At 42.6% G+C, this 23,456-nt stretch overlaps 1 protein-coding gene across 1 annotated transcript in view; it reads right to left on the bottom strand.

Annotated features, from left to right (window-relative positions):
- TET1 (tet methylcytosine dioxygenase 1) overlaps positions 1-23,456 on the bottom strand; it is a 185,982-nt gene that overhangs the window by 34,932 nt on the left and 127,594 nt on the right. Inside the window, exons 4-6 of the mRNA XM_053586385.1 lie at positions 15,091-17,371; positions 11,267-11,357; positions 10,309-10,402 (exon numbers count right to left, since the gene is read on the bottom strand). Of these exons, the coding sequence (XP_053442360.1) occupies positions 10,309-10,402; positions 11,267-11,357; positions 15,091-17,371 (2,466 nt within the window). The remainder of the gene's footprint in view (positions 1-10,308; positions 10,403-11,266; positions 11,358-15,090; positions 17,372-23,456) is intronic.

Here is a 23,456-nt window from a genome sequence, read left to right on the forward strand (position 1 = left end):
AACCTCCAACTCCTGGGCTCAAGCGATTCGCTTGCCTCAGCCTCCCAAGTAGCTGGGACTACACGCGCCCGCCACAACGCCCGGCTATTTTTTGGTTGCAGTTTGGCAGGGTCGGGTTTGAACCCGCCACCCTCGGTATATGGGGCCGGCGCCTTACGGACTGAGCCACAGGCGCCGCCCAGTATAATCTTTTCAATGAATAGCACGTGACCACTTGAATTACATTGTATATATCTAAATATTAAAAATAAAGTAACTGGGAATCAGGCTCGGTGCCTGTGGCTCAAGTGGCTAAGGCGCCAGCCACATACACCTGAGCTGGAGGGCTCGAATCCAGCCCAGGCCTGCCAAACAACGAGGGCCGCAATCAAAAAATAGCCAGGTGTTGTGGGTGGCATCTGTAGTCCCAGCTACTTGGGAGGAGGAGGGAGAATTGCTTGAGCCCAGGAGTGGAGGTTGCTTTGAGCTGTGATGAGACAGCACTCTACCCAGGGCAACAGTTTGAAGCTCTGTCTTAAAAAAATAAATAAATAAAAATAAAAATAAAATAAAGTAACCGGGCATGTGGTGGCATATGCTTGTAATCCAATCACTCTGGGAAGCCAAAGTGGGTGGATCACTTGACCTCAGGAGTTCGAGACCAGCCTGAGAAAGAGCAAGACCCCATCTTGTCTCTACCCTAAAAACAGCTGGATATTGTGGCAGGCACCTATAGTACCAGCTACTAGCTACTCGGGAGGTGAGGCAAGAGGATCACTTGAAAACAAGACTTTGGGGGCAGTGCCTGTGGCTCAACAGAGTAGGGTGCCATCCCATATGCTGGAGGTGGCGGGTTTAAACCCAGCCCTGGCCAAAACCTGCAAAAAAAAAAAAAAAAAAGAAAGAAAGAAAAAAAAAGAAAACAAGACTTTGGGGTGGTACCTGTGGCTCAAAGGAGTAGGGCGCTGGCCCCCTATACTGGAGGTGGCGGGTTCAAACCCAGCCCTGGACAAAAACAGCTAAAAAAAAAAAAGAAAAGAAAAGAAAACAAGACTTTGAGGTTGCTGTGAGCTAGGTTGATGCCATGACGCTCTAGCCCAGGTGAGGGAACAAGACTTTGTCTCAAAAACAAACAAGGGAGGTGCCTGTGGCTCAATGGGTAAGGCACCAGCCCCATATACTGGAAGTTTCCTTGCCACTTGTCATTAACCCTACAGGAACCCACCACAATAACTGGCTAATTTTTCTATTTTTAGTAGAAATGGGTTCTCGCTTTTGCTCAGGCTAATCTCCAACTTTAGAGATCAAAAAATCCACCCACCTCAGCCTCCCAGTGCACTAGAATTGTAGGCAATAGCCACTGTGCCTGGCCAGGGTAAGGAGACATTTTAAGAAAAGAATAGGCTTGGCGCCTGTGGCTCAAGCGGGTAAGGCACCAACCACATACACCTGACCTGGTGGGTTCGAATCCAGCCTGGGCCCGCAAAACAATGACGGCTGCAACCAAAAAATAGCCGGGTGTTATGGTGGGCACCTGTAGTCCTCGCTTCTTGGGAGGCAGGGGCAGGAGAATCTCTTGAGCCCAGGAGTTGGAGGTTGCTGTGAGCTGTGACACTACAGCACTCTATCCAGGGCAACAGATTGAGACTCTGTCCCAAAAAAAAAGAAAAAGAAAAAACCATGTGGACAGCAAAGGCAAAATATTGAAAAGGGCTCAAAATATAGTGTTGCCCATTTAGAATTTCCTGTTTGACTTTTTGTGTGTGACCACTAAGCAGAGAACCAATGAACCTCTCCTCTAAGAAAAGTACCACACAATAAAAAAAGGGTGGAGCAGAATTGTCCTGGCATAACCAAACCTAAGCCTACATGTGAAGATTTAAAAAGGAAATCATGAAATCAAAGTGAAATCAAACCTTGATTTAGGTTAATGTTTACTGAAAATACACAAAAACTACCCTCAATGAATCACCACCACCAATAAAAAAATACGCAAAAAGTATACACTATCCAGGCAGCGCCTGTGGCTCAAGGAGTAGGGTGCTGGCCCCATATACCTACCGGAGGTGGTGGGTTCAAAGCCGACCCAGCCAAAAAAAAAAAAAAAAAACTGGAAAAAAACCCAGTATACACTATTCATGAAGAAATGTACATTTAGAGAAATGTAATTCATTAGTTGAATGTTAGATTCCTTAGTTCAAAATTATTATTTCCTTCCTACCTTCCCATATACCATACCAGATTGCACTAGTGCCATTCAGAATTATCTGGTAAATTCCTAAATATTATGCATTATAAACCAGCTAAAGTTCATACTTGGGTTGGACAAGTTCAATAAACTATCTCAAACTGCTGGTTCTAGTTTCTCAGGTCTTAGACAATAGTCAGTAATAAATACCACAGCAATACTACTTCAACTACCAATTCAAATTCAAAATACTCAAATTTCCTTTTTTTTTTTTGAGATAGTGTCTTCCTCTGTCACCTGGGCTACAGTGCGGTGGTGCCATGATGGCTCACTACAACCTGTAGCAATCCTCCCACCTCAGCCTTCCAATTAGCTGGGATTGTATGTGTGTACCACCATGCCAAAATAATTTTTTTTGGCCTCCAAAAATGGTAGGATTATAGGTGTTAGTCACCACATATGGCCAAATACTGTTAAATACCACATATGGCTAAAATATTTTTATTTATGGTCCATATTAGTTCATTCTGCATAAATTTATTGAATACTGACAGTATGTTGGGCATTGCTCTAGGCAAAAAGCAGTGAATAGTTTAAGAACTACGGAAATAGGGCGGCGCCTGTGGCTCAGGCAGTAGGGCGTGGGCCCCATATAGCGAGGGTGGTGGGTTCAAACCCAGCCCCGGCCAAACTGCAACCAAAAAATAGCCAGGTGTTGTGGCAGGCGCCTGTAGTCCCAGCTGCTCGGGAGGCTGAGGCAAGAGAATCGCCTAAGCCCAAGAGTTGGAGGTTGGTGTGAGCCGTGTGACGCCACAACACTCTACAGAGGGCAATAAAGTGAAACTCTGTCTCTACAAAAAAAAAAAAAAAAGCCAGGGAAATATATGGTCTTTAAGTGATGGAGTTTGCATTTGCCCTTTTTAGGAAAAAAAAAGCAGTTTTCTCATCTTGCAAAATGATGGATGAAAAAGTTGAGAATTAAATACCAAAGAGAAGAAAGCCGAGAAGAGGAAGCCCCATGGCTCCCCATATCCTGATCTCAACAGGAATAGGCAGATATTCCAGAATGGCGGTGTATGAAATGAAATGTATAATAGCTGAGTCCAAAGCAGTAAAGAAAATGAAGACGAAGTTCCTTGCAACTATTTTTAAAAAACAGTTGTTGGAGGGTGGTGCCTGTGGCTCAAGGGGTAGGGCGCCAGTCCCATATGCCGGAGGTGGCGGGTTCAAACCCAGCCCCGGCCAAATAAACCAAAAAAAAAAAAAAAAAAAACAGTTGTTGGTGACAAGAATGGTGGTACTCACTCAAGTGGTTAAAATTCACAAAATGCCTAGATTTCATCCCACGAGGTTGTGCCTTGAAAGCTGTTGAGCCATGGCAAAAAAACTTTTAGTCAGCATATGAGAAAATTGCGATTTAGCCCCAGGCCTAGGCCCAGGCCCATTCTAATCATCCTCCCTGGGTACCATAGTGGCAAGAGAGTAGTTTACCTAAAGCAAGTTGGGCAGTGGCTTTGTACTTGTGACTGGACCTCTGGTTCTCAATTACATTGCTCTATATGACACACCAGAAGTGCCATTTGCAAAAAGTAACATCAGTACTGTTATAATCCCAAAGCATCTTACTGATGATTATTTCAAGAAGAAGCTGTGAAACGTTCAACACCGAAAAAGAGAAAAAAAGCACTAGGTTGATCAAAGTTGTAGATTCAAAAATTTTAATGAAAATGAAGGCCTTGAGCCAGGTGAGGTGGCTGATGTCTGTAATCCCAGCACTTGGGAGGTGGAGGGTGGTGGATTGCCTGAGCTCACAGGTTTGAGACCAGCCTGAGCCAGAGTGAGACCCGGTCTCTAAAAAATAGCCAGGCACGGGCGGCGCCTGTGGCTCAGTGAGCAGGGCGCCGGCCCCATATGCGGAGGGTGGCGGGTTCAAACCCAGCCCCGGCCAAACTGCAACAAAAAAATAGCCGGGCGTTGTGGCAGGCGCCTGTTGTCCCAGCTACTCGGGAGCCTGAGGCAGGAGAATCACTTAAGCCCAGGAGTTGGAGGTTGCTGTGAGCTGTGTGATGCCACGGCACTCTACCGAGGGCAATAAAGTGAGACTCTGTCTCTACAAAAAAAAAAAAAAAAAAAAATAGCCAGGCACCTGTAGTCCAGCTACTTGGGAGGCTGAAGCAAGAGAATCGCTTAAGCCCAAGAGTTTGAGGTTACAGTGAGCTATGACTCCAGGATACTCTAGTGAGGGTGACATAAGTCTCTGTTTAAAAAGAAAGAAAGAAAGAAAATCAAGGCCCCAGCACCAAGGCTACCTGCAATCTATGTTTGCTCTGATAAATGGAGTTTACCCACACAGATTACAAACACAAAAAAATGGCATTTTAACGTTCTCGAAAAGATCTTAACTTAATTACAAAAAACCTTAATAAGTATTTGTCACCAGCCTGAACAAGAGTGAGACCCCATCTCTAAAATCAAAAGCAAAAACCAATTAAGTATACACCAACTCTATCAGTGTCATCATTACATTAGAAGGGTTTGAAAGTCAGGAAGAAGGAATCACCCAGAATCCCCCCCACTGACCCAGCTACCTTGCTCTCTTTTGCATCTCTCTATGGAGGGAGCCAATTGGCAAGTCACAGGATCTTTTCACTCCTTGCTAGTCAATAATAAATATATATAGCTTATTACTTCTGTAACAACCATCATTGACAAATATTGAGAATCAATTTCTGCCCTTTATTTCTTCAAATGTACAAGGCACTGTATGGGTCATTTGTAAAAAACAAAACAAAACAAAACACAGAACTCTACTGTCAAGAAATACATTAAGCTGGGCAAGAGAAGAAGGATGGCAAGCAAGAAAATCATTATTTTAAACCCCCAGAATGGAAAGTTTATATATGACTGGGGCTTCTGAGAATCTAGTGATGTTCTTTTTATTTTTAGAGACAGTCTTGCACAGACTAGATTGCAGTGGCTAGTCATTCACAGGAATGATGATAGTGCACTTTGCCTTAAACTCCTGAGGTGTTGTTCTATTTTTGGCATGGGTAGTTGTTTCAAAAGAATTCACTTTATAGCCAGGCCCTGGGGCTCACGCTAGTAATCCTAGGACTCTCAGAGGCCCAGGCTTGGGAATTGTCTGAGCTGATGAGACCAGCCTGAGCAAGAGCGAGACCTTGTCTCTAAAAATTAGCCCGGCGTTATAGTGGGTGCCTGTAGTCCTAGTTCCTTGGAAGGCTGAGGCAAGAGAATCGCTTGAGAATAAGAGTTTGAGGTTGCTATGAGCTGTGATGCTACAGCACTCTCCCAAGGGAGACAAAGTGAGACTCTGTCTCAAAAAAAAAAAAAAAAAAAGGCAGTAACAGAAAATATTTGGAAAAAGAAAAAAAGCAGTAACATAACTAAGACAAAATTTTTTCTTTTGGTTTGTTTGTTTTTTGCAGTTTTTGGCTGGGGCTGGGTTTGAACCGGCCACCTCCGGCATATGGGGCCGGCGCCCTACTCCTTTGAGTCACAGGCGCCGCTCAAGACAAGCTCAAGACAAAATTTTTGAAATAATTCCTTAAACACTGTTTATAAGTTATAAATTAGATAAGATACCACCTAAAATGCTTCAAAAGCTTCGTATTACTTAGGAAATAAAACACCAACCATGCACTATGGCCTACAAAACTGTTCATAATCTGGTTTCTGCTTACATTTTAGCCACCCCTAGTCCCATTCCCTACCTTCTCAACTTCAATGGATTCTTGCAGATTGTTTAAAAAAAAAAAAAAAAGTACCCTCGCCCTTGACCTTCATACTTAACGATTTTCTCAGCTTAGGAATGTTATTTGGTGCATTCCAGGGAGTATTTCTTTTGATTATTTAGCTCTTTTTGTCACTCAGGTCTCAGCCTAAATGTCCCCTCTCCAGAAAGGCTTGCCCTGAGTAATGCTTTCCCATGCTTAAGGGTAAAACTCAGGAAAATTTGCCACTGACATAGAGATACAAGGTGAGGAGAACTTTATTAATCAAAATAACATAAAATTAGAATTAGTCTGCTGCATTAAACAACTGTATTAGAAGATACAAAAAATAATTTGGAAAACAAGAAACATATAAATTTTATAGGGACTAAATCTTAAAACAGACCCCAGGAGGAAAGAAGGCATAAGCAAATGGAAAGGTCTAATATATACCATGATGAGACTGCATTTAAGAGCTCTATAGTCAGCTCTTAATTAAGAGCTGATAATCAGGGTACATTTTTTTTTTTTTTTGAGACAGAGCCTCAAGCTGTCGCCCTGGGTAGAGTGCCGTCACATCACAGCTCACAGCAACCTCAAACTCTTGGGCTTAAGCAATTCTCTTGCCTCGGCCTCCCAAGTAGCTGGGATTATAGGTGCCCACCACAACGCAGGGCTATTTGTTGGTTATAGTTGTCATTGTTGTTTGGCAAGCCTGGGCTGGATTCAAACCTGCCAGCTCTGATGTATGTGGCTAGCGCCTTAGCCACTTGAGCTAAAGGTGCCAAGCCGATGAGACTACATTTAAATTCCCCTTTTTTTTTTCGAAACAGGGTCTCACTATGTTGCCCTGGGTAGAGTGCCATGGCATCACAGCTCACAGCAACCTCAGATCTTGGGCTTAAGCAATTCTCTTGCCTCAGCCTCCAAGTAGCTGGGACTACAGGCACCCACCACCAACACTCAGCTATTTTTTTGTTGTTGTTGTTGCAGTTGTCATTGTTGTTTAGCAGGCCCTGGCCAGGCTTGGCCCCACCAGCCTCGGTCTATGTGGTTGGTGCCCTACCCACTGAACAACAGACACTAAGCCAAAAAAAAAAACCAGAAAACTAAGAATACCACAAAAAATGAATAGTCTGTGTATTATAGCCTACTACTACTTTTTGAAATGGGGGAATAAAACATGGCAATAAAAATAAAGGACAATGGGGTGCCTGGGACTCAGAGGGGTAGGGCGCCAGCCCCATATACTGGAGGTGGCGGGTTCAAACACAGCCCTGGCCAAAAACTGCAAAAAATTAAAAATAAAGGACACTGGCTCAGCACCTGTGGCTCAAGTGGCTAAGGCGCCAGACTCATACACCTAAGCTGGAGGGTTCTAATACAGACCCGGCCCGCCAAACAATGATGGCTGCAACCAAAGAATAGATCCAGGCATGTGGCAGGCACCTGTAGTCCCAGCTACTTGGGAGGCGGAGGCAGGAGAATCACTTGGGCCCAGGAGGTGGAGGTTGCTGTGAGCTGTGATGCCAGGGCACTCTTCCCAGGGCAACAGCTTGAGGCTCAGTCTCAAAAATAAAAAAAGTAAAAAAATAAAGGACACTCAAGATGTATCTTCAAAGTCCCTTACACATAGACATTAACTTAGTATGAGTAGTAGGTCATTGTTCAGTTGACAGTGTGAAAAATCAATGTAAAGCATAATGAGAAGTTGACCCATGGACTGAGGAATCATTCACACTCACCAAACCCCATTCCACTACAACCATTCACACTTATAAAACTTTAAGGTAATGGTGTAGACTAAAGGGGGAAGAAAACTGAGCATTTAAAAGAAAAAAAATTTTTTTGAGATAGTCTCACTATGTTACCCTCAGTAGAGTACTATGAGCTCACAGCAACCTAAAACTCCTGGGTGGAAGTGATTCTCTGGTCTCAGCCTCCTAAGTAGCTGGGACTACAGGTGCCTGCCACACGCCTGGCTATTTTTAGAGATGGGGTCTTGCTCTTGCTCAGCCTAATCTCAAACAATCTGCCCACCTGGGCCTTCAAAAGTGTTGGGATTACAGGCATTAGGCCACTGTACATGGCATTTTTATCACGCCTATAATCTCAGCACTCTGGGAGGCCAAGGCGGGTGGATTGCTTGAGCTCACGGGTTCAAGACCAGCCTGAGCAAGAGCAATACCCTGTCTCTACTAAAAATAGAAAATCTGCAGCAAGAGGATCACTTGAGCCCAAGAGTTGGAGGTTGCTGTAAGGTACGACACCACAGCACTCTAACCAGGGTGACAACTTGAGACTCTGTTCAAAAAAGAAAAACAGGGGTGGTGCCTGTGGCTCAAGGAGTAGGGCGCCGGTCCCATATGCCGGAGGTGGCAGGTTCAAACCCAGCCCCGGCCAAAAACCACAAAGAAAAGAAAAACAAAAACAGTTTTTTGTTTAGTCCTTAAGAGGGAGGGTTATCTTACCTAACATTTATATTATCAGAGGATAAATAATAACCCTGATCTAGCTCAGAGCATGACAATAGAAAATAGTCAATGACTTCCTTCACATACCTTTCTTATTCTGAAAATTTTTTTCTCCAAAATTCAACCAGACTTTAACAAAGTGAAAGCAAATAAATACCTTAATTGGGACTTGTTTCATATAACACAGAGCCCATAATAACGTGGCTTAAACAAGTTAAAAAAGGAAATCTCATAAAATATTTCTGTCTTATGTTAAAAGAAATGCAGAAGGCTTGGGACTTGTATGACAGCTGGATTGGGATAAACAGACTTCGGTTCCTCTACGTCTATCACTGTCAAATCAGTTCATGATTCCTGAAGGCTACTAGGACTTAAGCCTTTAAATTTATGGTACATAGATGTTGAGTGAAAGGAAGCAGAAAATAGTACATAATTCTAGTTGCATGTGAAGTTCAAGAGGCAAAACTAATCTATGGTCAAAACTGTGGTTACCTTTAATGAGAGTGATTGATAGGAAAGGGACAGACAGGCAGGCTTTTGGGATATTAGGATTATAAGTAACCACACTATCATCATTAACAAATTATAGAAAATTCTGTGGTCAAGAATTGCATATAGGGGATGGTGCCTGTGGCTCAAAGGAGTAGGGTACTGGCCCCATATACAGAAGGTGGTGGGTTCAAACCCAGCCTTGGCCAAAAAAAAAAAAATGCAAAAAAAAAAAGAGAGAGAAAAGAATTGCAAATAAACTGGTTAATATCTTTGAAGATATGAATATTCCACTGAAAAGATACATCTGGCTATAAACCTGGTTTTCAGCTTGAGAGCTCTCTGGAAGAGAATCCAATTCTTTTAAGTTATGCATTGTGGAAAAATCAAAGTAGTCACAGGAACAACTTTGGGAGTAGGTCGTAGATGTGGTTTGCTTTTGTTTTGCTTTTTTTAGAGACAGAGTTGCACTCTACCACCCTCAGGTAGAGTGCCGTAGCGACACAGCTCACAGCAACCTCCAAGCTCTTGGGCTTAGGCGATTCTCTTGCCTTAGCCTCATGAGTAGCTTGGGACTACAGGTGCCTGCCACAACACTCGGCTATTTTTTGTTGCAGTTTGGTTGCATTTTTTGGTTTGAACCAAAAATGGTTCGAACTCGCCACCATTGGTATATGGGGCCAGCGCCCTACTGACTGAGCCACTGGCGCCGCCCTGTTTTCAATACCTTTTAATATTTATTAAGGTAGTCAGTCATACGGATACTGAACTAGAATGAATTTCAAAATACACTTATTGATTAAAGTAAGATATAAAATAGTGCGTACTGGTACTATCTATGTATGTTATGTCATTATGAAAGAACTGCATTATCTACAAAAGTACCTAAGACATTGCCCACTCATTCCTCAGGGAGGAAAAGAAAAGACAACTTGACAGAAAAGACAACTTACACCCTTCTATCACTGAATATAAAAACTACTTCTAGGGGTGGCCAACCTACAGCCTTTTCAATGTTGAGTATGGCCTTTTATTTATTTTTTTTTTGTAGAGACAGAGTCTCACTTTATGGCCCTCGGTAGAGTGCCGTGGCCTCACACAGCTCACAGCAACCTCCAACTCTTGGGCTTAAGCGATTCTCTTGCCTCAGCCTCCCGAGTAGCTGGGACTACAGGTGCCCGCCACAACGCCTGGCTATTTTTTGGTTGCAGTTTGGCCGGGGCTGGGTTTGAGCCCGCCACCCTCGGTATATGGGGCCGGCACCCTACTCACTGAGCCACAGGAGCCGCCTGAGTATGGCCTTTTAAATTCAAATTTTACAGACCATATCCTTAAAATAGCTTTCTTATTATTTCCTTGTAGGAGACCACATTTTCATTAGACAAAAAGTTTTAGTTTTACATGTGGAATAGATCTGTTCTCAAATATGTATAAATAAGAAACTTACCCACTTAGCAATTGGACACCCATGAGAACTTTTGCCTTCTTTCCCGGTATAAACCACTATTTCTATCCTTATTGCATTTCCTTTTTGACCATACCTGAGTATAAAACACAGTGGAGGGAATGTATTTATTAATTGCAATCTATACTTAAAAGCTTCAGCTTTTTTTTTTTTTTTCTGAGACAGCATCTCACTTTATTGCCCTCAGTAGAGTGCCATAGCATCACAGCTCACAGCAACCTCAGACTCTTGGGCTCAAGCAATTCTCTTGCTTCAGCTTCCCAAGTATCTGGGACTAGAGGCGCCTGCCCATCATAACACTTGGCTTTTTTTAGAAATGGGGTCTCGCTCGTGCTTAGGCTGGTCTCAAACCGTGAGCTCAGGCAATCCACCCACCTCAGCTTCTGCCTCGTCCTCCTGGGCCTCTGAGAGTGCTGGGATTATAGGTGTGAGCCACCACCTCACTCAGCCCAAAACCTTCAGCTTTTAACATCTTAGTATTTAAGACATGGATAAACAGAAGTTCAAAAATCAAGCACTCTCCATAATTTACTTTTATTAAAAATTTGCATTTGTCTGGCAGATGTTTTTATATATCAGTTCTGTTTATCCATAAAGATCACTTTTTATACAAAGTCTTACTGCAAGACAAGCATTGCAAATGTAGGGTGTACAATGTCAAGGCTGACCTATTTCAACTATTATATGATAATCTAAAATTAATTTCTGAATTTATCAAAGACAATTACCTTGCCTTGTGAGTGCCCTGCTATGTGCCCAACAGCTCAAGTAATAAGTGACTCGGCATGGACACCCCTCTTTTGGGGGACCCTGAGAAACATCCAACTCATACCCCTCAAATTTGTCTATTCACCTCATGTTTGTACCCAGAGATAATTTATCTGTATTGATTCAGGTCCACAGTAAAAATGATTTTTTAAAGGGAAGCATATTTCCTCACCTATTCTCCATGATTTCCCTGACAGCAGCAACACTTGGTCCTGCCCCAAGGTGTGTATAATATGGGCCTTTGTCTTTTTGTATAACTCGATCTGTGGAAGGAATAAAATTATTAGACCCAAAGTTTTACAGAATTGCACAGGGGCAAGGAGGAGCTGTTTTTACTTTTTCTTTTACCCCTAAATTCAAGACCATGATTTTTGATGAGGTTTTAATAGAATTTAAGTTGCTAAAGGTCTACTCTTACTGCTCCTAATTCTTTCTTCTTCTGACCATCAGAGAAAAAAAATATTTTAAGGGCAGCGCCTGTGGCTCAAAGGAGTAGGGCAGCAGCTCCATATGCCAGAGGTGGCAGGTTCACACCCCGTCCCAGCTAGAAACTATGAAAAAAATATATGTTTTTTGAAAATCTGGGTCAAATTTATCCTCCCATCTCCTGCTTAAAAACAAATCTATAGTCTCAGTGTCTGTGGCTCAAGAGGCTAAGGCGCCAGCCACATATACTTGAGCGGAGGGCTTGAATCCAGCCAGGGCCCACAAAACAATGACAGCTGCAACCAAAAAATAACTAGGTGTTGTGAGCAGCACCTGTAGTCCCAGCTACTTGGGAGGCGGAGGCAGGAGAATCGCTTGAGCCCAGGAGTTGGAGGTTGCTGTGAGCTGTGATATCATCGCGCTTTACGGAGGGCAATAAAGTGAGACTCTGTCTCAAAAAAAAGTTATTCAAAACCAATAAATCTAAAAAGCCTGGCTCAGAATTCTACTTAAATTGAACCAAGTAATATTATTGCTAAGAATTTATTCTACTATACACTTGGACAATTGTGTTTATAATGTAAAAACACGAAAGAGGGTGGCGGCGCCTGTGGCTCAAAGGAGTAGGGCGCTGGCCCCATATGCGGGAGGTGGCAGGTTCAAACCTAGCCCTGGCCAAAAACTGAAAAAAAAAAAAACAACAACAAAACAAAACACGAAATAATGTTCCTTTTTACAATAATCTTTAATATCAGAGAGGAATATTCTTAACTTCTCTCAATAATACACAGGTTAAATAAAGTATGGGATGCTTATATAGAAAATCTATTAAAGCAATTTTTACAAACATTAAATAATCTATAATTTGGACGGTGCCTGTGGCTCATTAGGGTGCTGGCCCCAGATACCACAGGTGGTGGGTTCAAATCCAGCCTTGGCCAAAAACTGCAAAAAAAAAAAAAAAAAAAAGCAAAGAAAAAGAAATCTATAATTTCATAAATTTATAAAAGCAACTTGCAGGGTGGCACCTGTGGCTCAACAGAGTAGGGTCCCGGCTCCATATGCCGGAGGTGACAGGTTCAAACCCAGCCCTGGCCAAAAACTGCAAAAAAAAAAAAAAAAGCAAGTTGCAAAGAGTATGCTATAAAAGACCTAAATTTTGTAAACACAACTAAAATCAGTAATAATGTTAATTCCTATGAGAAACTGTGTAACAGAATTTTTTTTTTCAGTAAATATTCATCTATTTTATTTATAATTATTGCTAAGTAAATTTATCTTCTAAACAGGACCATAAAAAACACAGTAGGGGACGGCGCCTGTGGCTCAGTGAGTAGGGCGCCAGCCCCATATGACGAGGGTGGCGGGTTCAAACCCAGCTCCGGCCAAACTGCACCAAAAAAATAGCTGAGCGTTGTGGCGGGCGCCTGTAGTCCCAGCTGCTCGGGAGGCTGAGGCAAGAGAATCGCTTAAGCCCAGGAGTTGGAGGTTGCTGTGAGCTGTGTGAGGCCACGGCACTCTACTGAGGGCCATAAGGTGAGACTCTGTCTCTACAAAAAAAAAAAAACAAAAAAACACACAGTAGGGCTTTGCATAGGTGAATTTCTAAACAGTTGGTTTGTGTACACAAAGTAAGTTAGAATGGAAACAGGGGTTTTTATCTTCAGAGAACGGGGACTGTAAAAAGATGCTTGTATGTTTGTGTATCCTTTGAATTTCTTTCTTTCTTTCTTTTCTGGTGAGACAGAGTTTCATTCTGTCACTGAGCTAGCAGCCAGAGTACAGTGGCATCATGACAGCTTACTGGCCTGGCCCTATTTGAATGAGAACACAACTAACATATTTCTTAGAAAACAATAGTTTAACTTGGCCTCTTTAACTCGTGCATGACAAGAATAACTGAGTTCCAAACTTAGAGATGCTGTTTAAAGAATTACTAGGGTCAGTCCTGGTGACTCCATCATGTAATCCTAGCACTCTGGGATGCTGAGGAAAGAGGTTCCCTTGAGTTCAGGAGTCTAAGGTTGCTGTGAGCTATGATGATGCCATGGCACTCTACTCACAGGGACAGAGTGAGATTCTCTCAAACAAACCAAAATGAATACTTATCCTTCCCAATAATGCTTCAACCACTCATTGACAAATGTACTAAAGAACCACCTTATAATACGAAGACTACAAATTATGGCCTTGAGTCTTTGTGATTTGTGCCCATATTAACCATATTTCCACAGGGTTCAAAACAGGCTATTTCATAAAGTTTATTTTATCATAGTTCTAGAATAGATGAAATGGGCATCTAAGCAGCCTGACAAACTTAAATGATACAATCTATATTGTATCAGAAATTATATCATTTCTTTACAGCTATATTTGAGTCAGCAGTTTTCTTGTATTTGAGTGCCTACATGACAATAACTAATCAATATAGATGACGACTTAAACTTTCACCTTTCAAACATTATAATTTCTCATAAGGCTTGCTTGAGACTCTTCAGGGCTTTTAACACAAGGATAGTGAATTGTTAATTTGACTCCAAAGGCACAAAATGTATAACCGCATTGGTTAGAAATCAGTCCATGGGGGCGGCACCTGTGGCTCAGTGAGTAAGGTGCCGGTCCCATATGTCGGAGGTGGCAGGTTCAAACCCAGACCCGGCCAAAAATAAATAAATAAATAAATAAAAAAGAAACTTTAAAAAAAAAAAGAAATCAGTCCATGGGGTGGTACCTGTGGCTCAGTAAGTAGGGTGCCAGCCCCATATACGGAGGATGGCAGGTTTGAACCCAACCCCGGCCAAACTGCTGGGCGTTGTGATATGCACCTGTAGTCCCAGCTACTCAGGAGGCTGAGGCAAGAGAATCGTCTAAGCCCAAGAGCTGGAGGTTGCTGTGAGCTAGACTCTGTCTCTAAATAAAAAAAAAAAAAAAGTTCACCTTTGTTTTTCTAAATTATGCGTTGATAAGTATTTGTGTAGATGTGAATAAATCTTTAATTTTCCTTCCTTTGTTTTTAGATGGAGTCTCACTATGTCACCCTCGGTGGAGTGCGATGATGTCACAGATCACAGCAACCTCATACTCTTGAGCTTAAGTGATTCTTATGCCTCAGCCTCCCAAGTAGCTGGGACTACAGGTGCCCGCCCCAACACCTGGCTATTTTTTTTGTTGCAGTTCTCATTATTGTTTAGCTGTGTTCGATCCTGCCAGCCTCGGTGTATGTGGCTGGTGCCATAACCATTGTGCCACAGGCGCTGAGCCTCCAGTTTTTCTTAATCTCAGATTATTGAGGGTACAAATGATTAGGTTATAGCGCTTGTGTTTGTTGGGTAAGATCCCTGCTGTCACTGTGTCCAGCACCCAAGAAGTCTGCCATATACCCTTACATATGCCCATTAGGTAGAAGCACACCAATAAAATTTCCATTTTCCTGAGCAGATCCAATGAAAGTCCCAGAGAATTACGTAGTTCCTGTGAACTAGAATAGGAATTGAGCAAAAACACACCTGCTCCTGGCATGCCTTGAGGCAATTTATACATGTTAGAGTTCACATCCACACAAATACTTACCAACACAATTGCAGGTGGGGGGTTCAGAATCTTTAGTTATAGACACCAGGTTGTTTGTAGAGTTACTAAAGATGTTCATGGCATAATCATTGCATTTTTTCTGTGCACTGTCAGTGGGGGAAATTTCTGATACTCCAATGCTAGATGAGCAGACCTCTTCTTCTCTTTTGGTAGAAACCACTGTAATTCCACCTGAACACACTACGTTTACATTTCTGTGAATTTGCGCTTGGTCCAGTAAGGGTGTCTCAATACAGATTCCAGGCAATGTCGGCAGAGTCTGATGCACGGGTTGCTCCTTAACCTCGTGTTGCACCTGTATTTGGTCATTGCCAGCTGTCACAGTAGCACACTGGTTAGATGGAGAGGAAGGCTGGGCAGAAGGATGAGCTTTCTGACTGACATTCACTGTTGACTGCACCTGAGAATTACAAGCTTGATCTGTTGATGCCTGCCTGTTGGATTCTGTTTTTAAATGGAATAAAGTAAGAGGATCCAATGGTTCACCCTTCACCATTTTTTGCTGGGCTGATTCAGTACTTCTCTCAAACTTTATCTGAGTGACTGGAGGAAATAATTTTTTATCTTGTGTGGTGGAACTTGTTGGTGCCGGTGGTCTACATGCTGTGGTTATGGGAGGAATTTCTCCAAAAAGAATAGGAAAAGCAAGTGTACAAAATTGCCCATATCTTTGAAGTCTGGATCCAATCCAAATGTCGTGTAACAGACGGTATTTATGTGACCATTTCTTCTCTTTCTGCTTATGCTTTTCTTCACTACTTACAACTAGGGGCATCTTTTTTCGCCGCTCTCTTGATGGGGTGGACTTTGTCTTTTTCTGGCTTGTATTCTTTTGCTTTGTCGATGATGAACTATTATTCTGTACACTTGAAGGTGTTTTCTGTTGTACTACGCTCTTTTCCTGAATATATTCTTGCTGCACATCATTACTTTCTACTTTTCTGCCCTCGGGATTTTTATCAATTGACTTAATTATTGATGCAAGTTGTGTCAGTTGTGTTGCAACGTCTTCCTCAATTTGAGTATGGGCTGCGTCCTTACATAATAGATCAACTGAGTCCAAATTTTTATTGTTGTCCAGTAACTGGTTACAATACCCCAATTTATTACCTGGTGGCAACTGATGCAATATCTTGGAACAACTGTCATGAGTAATTCTACCTTTGGAAATATTTTTATGGGTGTCAATCTTGGATGAATTTGTTTTTGGCATAATAAGTGATACTGAATTTGTGACTTTTGAATATGCATGTGACTTCGTGGATGCCTGGTTACTAGTAGCGGAGCTGATATGTGAGTTGGAAAGGGTATTTTGGCCATTGAATATCGCTATTTTACATGAATTCTGCTTTTCCAAAGATGAACTGTGATGAAGGTTTGGTGACTCTCCTTGTGTGTCTGGCTCTTGGAGGTCTTCTCCAATAGAAGAGACAGGCTGGTGGCTATTAAACAACCTAGATGGTCTTGGCTCTGCACTTTCACTGTTCTCTGATTTCGAGGGTGAGGAATTCCCTGATGGGGCTTCTGAGAGTTTAGTCAGAGCTTCTATGGCTACCACTTGCTCCACTGTTAATCTCCTATCTTTCATTAAGGATAAAATTCGTGCTTGAACTGGAAATCCATCTTTTGGTTCTTTACTCGTCATATTCTCCGGAGATTTTGGTTGATCACCTTCATTGTGTGTACTATTTGGACTATTTGTGTTAAAGTTTGAAGATTCAGGATTAGAATTAAAGTTAACACCAGGCTTCTGGAAGACTAAAGCATTACTTCTGCCCTTGAGATGATCATAGCTCCCACCAGGAGCGAAAGAGCTCATGGCATTGTTATGGTTTGCAGGGTCTTTTAGGAATTTATAGGAATTGTTTTCAAATGCCTTGCCAAATTCTTCAATATTGAATTTCTTAAATGACATTTTTGTTTCAGGTGGTAAATAGTGTACATTTTTAATTCCATTTCTTAGCTTTTGTACAAACAATTTTGGAGGTTTGTTTTGTTTCTTGTCAATTCCAGAGGTTTTTGATTTTTCAGCTTCTGTCACATTAGCACTGAAATCTCCTTTAATGTGGGCAGTTAAATGTGATTTCTTGTTTTGTGCCCACTTCTCCACCTCAACACCTGTCATGGTTTCTTCATTTTTAGTTACATTTTCAGGGGGTTTCGGGTTCAATTCCAATCTTTGTTCTTCCCCATGACCACATTTACTGCAGTCCATGGACTCTGACGTGGGGCCATTTACCGTTTTGTTGTCAACATCTGCCTATAAAATAAATACAGAAATTACTCATATCGCTTACCTAAATAGCTAAATAAGAGCCACAAAAACTTTACCATGTAACAGCAACTAAGTATAAAGCCCCAGGGGGATACAGCCGGAAAGGAGTGTTTCATTTTTTACATGTTTGTAGAAATAATAACCAACAACGGAGGTCTAGGGAAGAAAAGCAACCTATCATAATCTCATCCTGTTAATGTTGGTATATTCATTTGTTTCTCCAAATACATTTTTAAACTATTCTTACATTGATACGATTCTCTGGGAATATCATTTAATGCAAACTGTATTCAACCTGAACATACACACAGAAGTGTAAAATTTATAGCTTATTGAACTTTGACAAAATGAATATATGGTTAACAAGATCTCAAGTGGGAGCTCCTCTGTCTTGTCACACAGTCCCAAAAATAAGCATTATTTTGATATCTTAAATCATACATTTTTTGCTTATTTTTAAAATTTATATAACTGACAGGCTTTTATTCAAAATTACACTTTAATCATACTTGTAGGCCATTGATTATCATTGTTGTATATGACAATGGACTCCTCCTCTATTCTACTGGAGATGTACATTTGGGTTATTTTTAGGTTTTGGCTGTTTAAAGTACACTGTTGTACCATTTCAATGTGATCTTTATTATTTTTTTTTTTTTAATTTGGCCGGGGCTGGGTTTGAACCCGCCACCTCCGGCATATGGGACCGGCGCCCTTACCCGCTGAGCCACAGGCGCCGCCCTCAATGTGATCTTTAGATGAACGTACATACCCACTGGGTAGAGTGAAAGTGCTTGCTGATAAGAGTGTGTGTTTGAGACAGAGTCTCACTCTGTCGCCATGAGCAGACTGCCACAGTCTTACCATAGTGACTCAAAGCAACTTCAAACTCTTGGGGTCAAGTGATTGGCCTATGTTTTCCTATTTTTACTTTATTTTTTTTAACTTTATTCAAGTTAATACTAATTTAACCTAATATTAACCTATTAATATTTAGGTTACATTGTTCTCATCTCCAGGAAATAAGTTTTTCTATTTTTAGTAGAGACAACTTCTGGTTCTTGCTCAGGCTAGTCTTAAATTCCTGAGCTCAAGAAATCCACCCACCGGGTGGCACCTGTGGCTCAAGGAGTAGGGCGCCGGTCCCAAATGCCGGAGGTGGTGGGTTCAAATCCAGCCCTGGCCACAAAAAAAAAAAAAAAAGAAATCCATCCACCTCAGCCTCTCGAAGTGCCTAGGTTATAGGAGTGAGCCACCATGCCCAGTGCCAAAAGATGTTAGTTACCAATATACACTATCGACTTTCTCTTTCTTTTTTTTGGAGACAGAGTCTCAAGCTGTTTCCCTCAATACAGTGCTGTGGCATCACAGCTCACAGCAACCCCAAACTCTTGGGCTTCAGCAATTTTCTTGCCTCAGCCTCCCAAGTAGCTGGGACTACAGTTGCTTGCCACAATGCCTCGCTATTTTTTTTTGTTGCAGGTGTCATTGTTGTTTAGCAGGCCCATGCCTAGTTTGAACCTGCATTCCCATTAACAATTATTGTTGTATGACTTTTCGCTTTAGCTATTCCAGAAAGCAGAGAGAGACATAATCACCTTTTTTTACTGAGATGCTATATTTACATGACATGCACTTCATGATTTTACACTCTGGAAGTATACAATTCAGTGGCTTTTTGTTCATTTGCAATGTTATCACTACAATTATATCTAATTCCAGGGTGGTGCCTGTGGCTCAGTGGGTACAGCGTTGGCCCTCGTATATTGAGGGTGGCGGGTTTGAACCTAGCCTCAGCCAAACTGCAACAACAACAATAACAAAATAGCAGGTCGTTGTGGTGGGTGCCTGTAGTCCCAGCTACTAGGGAGGCTGATGCTAGAGAATCACTTAAGCCCAAGAGTTTGAGGTTGCTGTGAGCTGTGACGCCACTCTCTCTACCCAGGGAGATAGCTTGAGACTGTCTCAATAAATAAATAAAATTAAAGAAAAAAAAAAGAAAACCTCTAGACCACTGATATTTAACATAGATACGGAAAATTCTAGTTACTACCAAAAGTCAAGAGAAATCTAGGATTTTTTCTGTTGAATAAAGTAAAAAAGAACCATTAAAAAAAAAAGAGGTGGCACCTGTGGCTCAGTGGGTAGGGTGCCAGCCCCATATATCGAGAATGGCAGGTTCAAACCTGGCCCCAGCCAAACTGCAACAAAAAAATAGCCAGGTGTTGTGGTGGGCACCTGTAATCCCAGTTATGCAGGAGGCTGAGGCAAGAGAATCACCTAAGCCCAGGCGTTAGAGGTTGCTGTGAGCTGTGACGCCATAGCATCCTGCTGAGGGCAGTAGAGTGAGACTGTCTCTTAAAAAAAAAAAAAAAAAAAAGGCTGGCATTTTTTTTTTTTTTTGTAGACACAGAGTTTCACTTTATTGCCCTCGGTAGAGTGCCGTGGCATCACACAGCTCACAGCAACCTCCAAGGTGGCATTTCTAAGCAGTGGAGAGCATACATAGCTTTTTAACAATGACATAAGAGGAAAGTGAGCCCAACCTCAAAATGTGCAACAGAAATTAAAATAAATTTAAACATCTAAGTTGGCACATGCCTAGCACTATGGGAGGCTAAGACTGGTGGATTGTCTGAGCTTAGGAATTCAAGACCAGCCTGAGCTAGAATAAGACCCAGTCACCAAAAATAGCCAGCCCAGGTGGTTCACGCCTATAATGTTATAGCACTCTGGGCATCCCATGCCAGTGGATTGCTTGAGCTTAGGCGTTTAATACCAGCCTGAGCAAGAGTTTGAGACTAGCCTGAGCCAAAAGCCAGACCCTGTCTCTATTAAAAATAGAAAAACTGAGGTAAGAGGATTGCTTGAGCACAAGAGTTGGAGGGTTGTTGTGACCTACATTCCTATGGCACTCTACGCAGGGTAACAGCTTGAGATTCTGTCTTTTAAAAAATAAGAAAAAAAAAACTAGCTCGGCATTATGGCAGGTGCCAGTAGTTCAAACTACTCAGAACGTTGAAGCAAGAAGATTGCTTGAGCTCAAGAGTTTGAGGTTGCTTTGAGCTTATAAGGCCAGGGCACTCTACCAATGGTGACAAAGTAGACTGTCTCAAAAAAAAAAAAAAAAAAAGGGGGCAGTGCCTGTGGCTCAGTGAGTAGGGCGCCTGCTCCATATACCGAGGGTGGTGGGTTCAATCCCAGCCCCGGACAAACTGCAAGAAAAAATAGCCAGGCATTGTGGTGGATGCCTGTAATCCCAGCTACTCCGGAGGCTGAGGCAAGAGAATTGCCTAAGCTCAAGAGCTGGATGTTGCTGTGAGTTGTGATGCCGAGGGCACCAAAGTGAGACTCTGTCTCAAAAATAGATAAATAAATAATTCTAAATATTCTAGAGAATCATAGTATGTTTTAATGAAAGACACATTCTGAATAAAAGTTTCCTTCTTTTAAATGAAAGACTAAAGGGCGGTGCCTGTGGCTCAGTCAGTAAGGCACGGGCCCCATATACGGAGGGTGGTGGGTTCAAACCCAGCCCCGGCCAAACTGCAATCAAAAAATAGCTGGGCGTTGTGGCGGGTGCCTGTAGTCCCAGCTACTCGAGAGGCTGAGGCAAGAGAATCACTTAAGTCCAGGAGTTGGAGGTTGCTGGGAGCTGTGTGAGGCCACGGCACTCTACCGAGGGCCATAAAAGTGAGACTCTGTCTCTACAAAAAAAAAAAAAAAAAGAAAGACTAAAACTGTTTTGGACAAAAGATTTTCTGTGTATTTCTTCTTTTCTTTTTTCCTTTGGAGACAGGGTCTCATTCTGTTAAGATGCGACCATTGGGCGGCGCCTGTGGCTCAGCGAGTAGGGCGCCAGCCCCATATGCTGAGGGTGGCAGGTTCAAACCCAGCCCCGGCCAAACTGCAACAACAACAAAAAAAAATAGCTGGGCGTTGTGGCGGGCACCTATAGTCCCAGCTGCTCGAGAGGCTGAGGCAAGAGAATCGCGTAAGCCCAAGAGTTAGAGGTTGCTGTGAGCCGTGTGACACCACGGCACTCTACCCGAGGGCGGTGCAGTGAGACTCTGTCTCTACAAAAAAAAAAAAAAAAAAAAAAGATGCCATTGGGCGGCGCCTGTGGCTCAGTTGGTAAGGTGCCGGCCCCATATACCAAGGGTGGCGGGTTCAAACCCGACCCCGGCTGAACTGCAACCAAAAAATAGCTGGGCGTTGTGGCAGGCACCTGTAGTCCCAGCTACTTGGGAGGCTGAGGCAAGAGAATCGCTTAAGCCCAGGAGTTGGAAGTTGCTGTGAGCTGTGTGATGCCATGGCACTCTACCGAGGGCCATAAAGTGAGACTCTGTCTCTACAAAAAAAAAAAAAAAAAAAAGATGCGATCATAGTGCACTGCAGCCTGGAATTCCTGGGCTCAAAGGATCCTGGGCACAGTCGCCTAAGTAACTATAAGTATAGGCCATCTCCACCCCATTCCCAGCCCTCCATACTAAAGATATTTCTTGGAAACGAAATAAAAGGCAATTAAGATTAAACAGTTGGGGCTGAGCACAATGGCTCATGTCTGTAATCTTAGCACTTCGGGAGGCTTAGGCAAGGGGACTGCCTGAGATACAAGTGGGGAGAGGAGGCTGAGCTAGAGTGAGCTCCCCATCTCTAAAAATAGCTGGGCCTTGTGGTGGGTGCCGCGCCTATAGTCCCAGATACTTGGGAGGCTCAGGCAAGAGAATTGCTTTAGCCCAAGAGTTTGAGGTTGCTGTGAGCTATAAGGCCACTGCACTCTACCGGGGGTGACAAAATGAGAATGTAAAAAAAAAACAACCCCAAAAAAACTCAACAGTTGATTACTTTGCCAGAATATACATTGCGTATGTAGTGCTCAGCAAACGTTTCTGTAAAGAATAGATAATGAATACCTGTAAAGAATAGATAATGAATACTACTCCTCTGGGTATAGTGAGCAGTGAAAGATAATATGCAAATGAATGGGTGTATTTCACTGAGAAACTTCACATGAACATATGTGGATATCATAAGTTTCCTGTCACACATGGAAAGAAGTTAGAAATAAACACATTTAGACCCAAGATGAGACTCAAGCCTGTAATCCTTGCACTCTGGGAGGACCAATCAGATAGACTGCCTGAGCTCCAGAATTGGACACTATCCTGAGCTAGAGCAAGATCCTGTCTCGGGGCCTCAAGTCCCACCTACTTGAGCCCAAGAGTCTGAGGTTCCTGAGAGATTGATTCCATGGCTCTCTACCATCGGTTAGACTCTTGTCTCAAAAAAAGAGATAGAGACCCCATCTCTTCTACTTATAGCCCGAAGTTGTCCTCGCAAGCACCTGTAGTGCCCCCTACTGTGGGGGCTTACCCAAGAGGATTGCGTATGCCCAAGAGTTTGAGGTTGCTGGGAATTGTGACCCAGGGCAACAGAACGAGATTCTGTGCCAAAAAAAAACACAAACAAACAACAAAAACAAATCAGTCTAGGTCACAGCAACCTCAAACTCCTTGGCTCAAGACATCCTCCTGCCTCAGACTCCTAAGTAGCTGGGACTACAGGTGCCACCAAAGTCTGGCTTATTTTTCTTTTCTTTTTGTTTTGTTTTTTTTGAGACAGCTTCTCCTTTTGTCACCCCCGGTAGAGTACTATGGCATCACAGCTCACAGCAACCTCAAACTCTTGGGCTTAAGCAATTCTCTTGCCTCAGCCTCCCAGTAGCTGGACTATAGGTGCCCACCCCAATGCCCGACCATTTTTTTTTTTGTTATTGTTGTCAATGTTGTTTAGGAGGTCCTGGCCAGGTTCCATCCAGGGTGCGTGCGGCTGGTGCTGTAACCATGAGCTAAAGGGGAAGAGGCTTTTCTTTCCATTTTTTAGTAGAGACAGGGTCTCACTCTTCTTCAGGCTGGTCTCCATCTCCTGAGCTCAACTGACCCTCCTAGAGTCCTAGGATTATTACAAGCATCACCCATCATGCCTAGCCTAGGATGGGTAATCTTAAAAAGCAACAATAAAAAATGAAAAGCCAGAAAGGAAAACATAGACTTCTTTTACCACATAC

Source organism: Nycticebus coucang, chromosome 3, assembly GCF_027406575.1.
Source record: "Nycticebus coucang isolate mNycCou1 chromosome 3, mNycCou1.pri, whole genome shotgun sequence".
Classification (NCBI taxonomy): Eukaryota; Metazoa; Chordata; class Mammalia; order Primates; family Lorisidae; genus Nycticebus; species Nycticebus coucang.